We start from the raw sequence: 5,295 nt of genomic DNA on the forward strand, positions 1-5,295 counted from the left end.
AAAGCTTTATAAATTGGAACATCTGGATGCTTCATGTTTATTAATGCCTTATATTATTAACTCCCGTCTGGTTTGTGTCAATTGGTCTTGACCTCATATTCATTGTTAACAATTTATAAAAGTAAAACATTATAGGTCAAAAGGTACTTATAAGCTTATTTTACTAAGTTTGTGTGTTCATATCACTTGATTAGTAACTTAAGAAAGAATATACTGTCAAAGCAGAAATTTTTGTGGGGGATTTAATTTCGTTTATTTCATGGATAAGAATTATCCACGAAATCAAAACCCCAACGAAAGATTAACTGTAGATTTACATCATTTTATGACAAAATTTTATTGACATTATATAATTAGAGAACATAGATATATGCAATGAAATAAATAGGTTAATTGATCATACATCGATATTCAAAGGTTTTCTTTAAGTCAGATGAAATCCTAATCTTTTGTTTGTAAAGTAATACATAATGATCAAGAACTGTCAATCAATGCCATTCAAAAGTCATAATACATTTATTACACAATCATTGTCCTTGGATGAATTATCAAAAGTATGTAAAAGCCAATTAGCGTGTGCAGGTTACAACACTTGATTAGTGCTCACTGTTACTATGACATGCATTTGTTGTTTGTTCCCAACGGCGAAAGTTCAGATCAGTTATTATAAAGTGACATTTACATAATTGTTTTCTAAACTCAAAAACCACGAAAATAATCCACACGAACTTACTTTTGGATACACAACCATGAAATTTTAACCTAATGAAATTTTTGTTTATACAGTAGATAACATATTTGCCTCGGTACGTAAATCCTACAAGCAATCGATCTTATTCTATGACTTTATAAATTTGCTATAGGTATAATTTTTTTGTAAACTTTTATTCACAGCGGGAAAAATCATTAGAGGTTGATAAAAAATTGAATAGGTAACGCATTTAACGTGTGTCCTATGCTACATAAGAAATTGTCAGCACTTTTCAGATCTCCACAGGAATTCTGTTAAAAAGAGCTGTTAAAATTGTGAGAGAAGTAATGAAAGCCGGAGCATTTCCAATCTGAGGTATACCAATTTGGGAATGTGGAATTAATGATTTAGCAGTTTTACTCCATATATATTGTAGACAAAACGAGCTAATTGAATTTTTTTTTATATATTTGTAGGTAATTCAGAATAGATACGACGGATCAGTTAACTTTTACCAGACTTGGAACCAGTATAAACACGGATTTGGGAGCTTGTCAGGAGAATTCTGGTTAGGTAAAGTGCATATAGTAGTTTGTTTCTCAGTTTTATCAGGGTGACAATTTTCTATTGATGAATATTGCCAGAAAAAACCACTGACATTAAATCTAACAAATAAACTCATCATAGATACCAGGATTGAATTTTATATTTACGCCAGAAAAGACTCATCAGTAACGCTCGAATCTCAAATAGTTAAAAAGGCAAAATAAAGTACAATCCTTTTCAATCTCATTCGAATACACCAATTTCAAATTGACAGCCTTCTTACTTTGTTTACCTTTTTTGAAAAAATTTAATTCGAACTCACTTATGAATAAAGGTACAAAGGCGTACACAATTCTAATCATGGTATCTTCGATTAGTATTTCGATATTGGAACGATGTTTGATCTAAAGATGAACTAGTCTGGGGGCATACCGTATTGTAGGAGTGTTATGAGTTTTGTACTGTACAAGGTATGCGAAGGGGGGACATGCTCCCTAATATGTTTTATTCCACCATATTCTGTATGCGCCTTTCCGAAGTCATGAGCTGATAGTTGTTTGAATTTGAAAAAAAATCGTGTTACGTAAATCTTTACGGTATACGTTTTGCTCATTTTTGAAGACCTTTCGGTGCTTACATCTATACCTAAATTTGACAATTTCAACACTACCGTGGCGGTAGCTTAATATTATTGGCGAAAGCCAGACTGACCAGAGAGAACATCAAATCTTAGGTAGAAAAACTAACAATCTTAGCAAACTAAGATTGGAGTCTAGTGAATCTTCCCTATAATAATAAGATGAAGTTGTTACATATGCCGTACACCATGAAGCGCTAACAAACGTTTATATCATAAACAAGTACACATTCATCAGTGGTTTAATCATATCATCATCTTTAGAAAGCATTGCGTCAGATTACAAATGTCAATGGCCAAGATTACTAAAATATTCATATCTTAGCAGGATGATATGCAGTTCTTACTATCCTTTTTGCGAACAAAGCGTGAGTGTAACCCAATTTCATGTTTGGAAGAGTTTAAAAGTTGATGAACCAGAGTTATGTCACATAATGTCTCATCCGTTTTGTAAAACAAAGTCATTGGAAATAACAAATAGCTTGATAATATATTCCGTATCACCTTCACAAATCTTCCACGATGGTCTTGAAGTATATATTTGGGTAGTGATGTTGTTTTTCATCTAAGTAACGTGTTAAAAAATTGAGAATGTATATCGGGGATACGTCAATGTGACAACAACCCGACAAACGAGCAGACAAGAGCCAAAGACCAACAATAGGTCGTCAACGCATCGTGAAAGTCTTATAACCGGAGGTTGGGCTCTTCAACTGTCATGCAATAGAGAAGTTTAACAAGCTATAAACCCGGTTTAATAAACCATTGTCTACAGAGCAATATGCCCGTACCAGGTCAGGAATATTTCATTGGTTATCCATTCGTTTGACGTGATTTTGTCATTTGATAACGGACTCTCCGATTTGAATTTCCACGGAGTTCAGTATTTTGTTATTCGATTTACGTTTGTTGTATTAGTTTCTTGCAGTCACTTTCATGTTTTAATCAAATCTCTTTTTATTAACTTTGTTTATCAAACACGCATCATGTTAAATATGCCTAGATCAGAAAAATAACATCTTGAATCTACTTAAAACAGAAGAGGAAGATATTATAAAGAAAAGAAAAAAAAACCCCAACGACAAACAAAATCTTTTAAAACGCAACCGAAGGCAACATCATCCCATCACAAACCGAAAGATCTAATTCTTCATGAAGTGTAGATCTGGATCTACATGCGCACCCGTCAGACATGCACTTATTGACATTGAATTAATATGACTGTAAGGGGACCAAACCAATATTATTACATAAATTGTAATATATATATACTCATACTTGGTAACCGTTAACTCAACATCTGAAAATGGACTACCCATTTACCTTCATTTTGATTCTTATTCTTCTAAATTTCTGGCTATTCTGTGTACAAGAAACTATAGCAAACATTTCTGCGAAGTATCCTGTACTTTTTAAAACTAAAGAAGAACACGTATATTTAGTTGAGTTAAAAATTGTCAAGATATTGGTTATTGTTCAGTTAAAAAAATCAATGATTATTTAAAAAAACAGAAAACACATATTTGAGGATCATAATGCAAACACTTTTTTGTTTGTTATATTCTAATGTCACTTCTTGTACAAAGGATATTGTGTAATAAGCGTATTCGTAGAATACCTAATTTTTATTTTACAATTTTCAGGCAATGACAACCTTCACACTTTAACTTATTCAAATAAGTACATGTTACGTGTAGACCTAACAGATTACTTTGATGTCACGGTATATGCCGAGTACTACATTTTCAGAGTATCAGACGAGGCAGACAAATATAGACTGATTCTTGGAGAATATCATGGAAATGCTGGTTAGTATGTGGAAACAGGAGACAAAAACCTGTAAATTAACATTATTGCAATTTTTGAGAAACAGATAAAGATGCGAGACAAGTATAATGCTATCATAATGCGAGTCCTTATTATTGTAATAATTATCAACTCATATTATTCGCATTTGCAAAAAAAACCTCTCATTAAATTCTTTATAATCCGGATGTTTATGCTTTGATTAACAAGCATAAGCTTTTTAAGAGACTATACGAAGAACAAACTTAACGTCTCCATTTTGATTGGGTTTAATTGGATCAATACGTCGTAGATTGACTGCTGTTAACAACACAAGAGGTGGTTATAAACGATGTTAACTGTTTTAAACTTTTGTTTTCAACAACGCCATCTTAACAGCCCATAGAATAAGGAAATTCAATTGATAACTGTTTTCTTCGTTATATTCGATGAAAAAAGAAGATGTGGTTAGAGACAACTCTCCACAAGAATCTAAAATGACACAGAAATGTAAAACTAGTATAGGTCACCGTACGACCTTTAACAATGAACAAAGCCCATAACGGACAATGTAAAACAATTCAAACGAGAAAACTAACGGCCTTATTTATATAACAAAATGAACGAAAAACAAATATGTAACACATAAACAAACGACAACCACTGAATCACAGGCTTCAGACTTGGGACAGGCGTTTAACATGTTAGCGGGATCCCAACCCTCCACCTTACCTGGGACAGTGGTATTACTGATATCTTCGTTTTATCCATTATGTTTGTATACTTTTATAATATTGTTCCATAAAATACTAAACTTTAAAAACATTGTTAAAAGAAATTGATAAAATGTGGGTGTTGTTTTTATTTGTGGCTAGTGTATATAAAAGATACAAAATAATAGTCAATACATATAAAAGATAGAAAATAAAAAAGATGAAACTATTAAAAGAATGCAAAAATGAAGAAGCCCATTAAAATCCCTAATTTACCAACGTTGTATGAGTCATATACTGTGTGATCAGATTCTATGTTTAATTCCAGGAGATTCTATGTATTATAATAACAACCAGATATTTCACACGAAAGACATGGACTCTACGATAGGATTTAATGGCCGAGTTTGTTCCCTTGCAAGATATGCTGGCTTTTGGTTTAATGAATGTACATTTGCTAACCTGAATGGACGCTGGCTCCCAGGTAGCAACTCCTTGGAATCCATGTACTGGGTCGAATGGCCCCAAAATCAAAGAGTTAGCTTGTCTAAAATTTCAATGAAAATCCGAAGGAAATAAAGCTGTCGATATTAGAAAAAGTGTGTATCTATTATTAGAAAACGTGTGTGCAAATATTATTAGAAAACGTGTGTATATCTATTATTTGAAAACATGCGTGTATCTATTTTTAGAAAACATGTGTGTTTATATTTATAGAAAACGCATGTGTATCTATTATTTACACTACGCATTGTACTAGAAATTGTTAACATTGCATGCTTAGAAAATGCTATTAGTGAAACAATATTAGTGAAATGAAAAAAATAATAGTGAACCAATGTAATGCTGTAACTTGCTATTTGTCCAATTTTAAGCATTTATTTCACTGCAATAATAACAGTGTAACATAGTCTTGATCGAAT

General features: G+C 32.2%; 1 protein-coding gene across 1 annotated transcript; it reads left to right on the top strand.

Annotated features, from left to right (window-relative positions):
• The first annotated feature begins 470 nt into the window (after window positions 1-470).
• LOC139494618 (ficolin-2-like) lies at window positions 471-4,951 on the top strand. The gene is made up of 4 exons (XM_071282777.1): window positions 471-554; window positions 1,168-1,264; window positions 3,518-3,682; window positions 4,701-4,951. The coding sequence occupies exons 1-4, from the start codon at window positions 471-473 to the stop codon at window positions 4,949-4,951; spliced, it is 597 nt and encodes a 198-aa protein (XP_071138878.1).
• Window positions 4,952-5,295: the final 344 nt, after the last annotated feature.

Source organism: Mytilus edulis, chromosome 11 (genome assembly GCF_963676685.1).
Source record: "Mytilus edulis chromosome 11, xbMytEdul2.2, whole genome shotgun sequence".
Taxonomy (NCBI): domain Eukaryota; kingdom Metazoa; phylum Mollusca; class Bivalvia; order Mytilida; family Mytilidae; genus Mytilus; species Mytilus edulis.

Bases quoted from the DNA above. Each gene is read 5' to 3' on its own strand.
- LOC139494618 (XM_071282777.1), top strand. From the start codon at position 471: ATGATCAAGAACTGTCAATCAATGCCATTCAAAAGTCATAATACATTT. The intron at 555-1,167 runs GTATGTAAAAGC...ATATATTTGTAG, and splicing joins CCTTGGATGAATTATCAAAA to GTAATTCAGAATAGATACGA. The intron at 1,265-3,517 runs GTAAAGTGCATA...TACAATTTTCAG, and splicing joins GTCAGGAGAATTCTGGTTAG to GCAATGACAACCTTCACACT.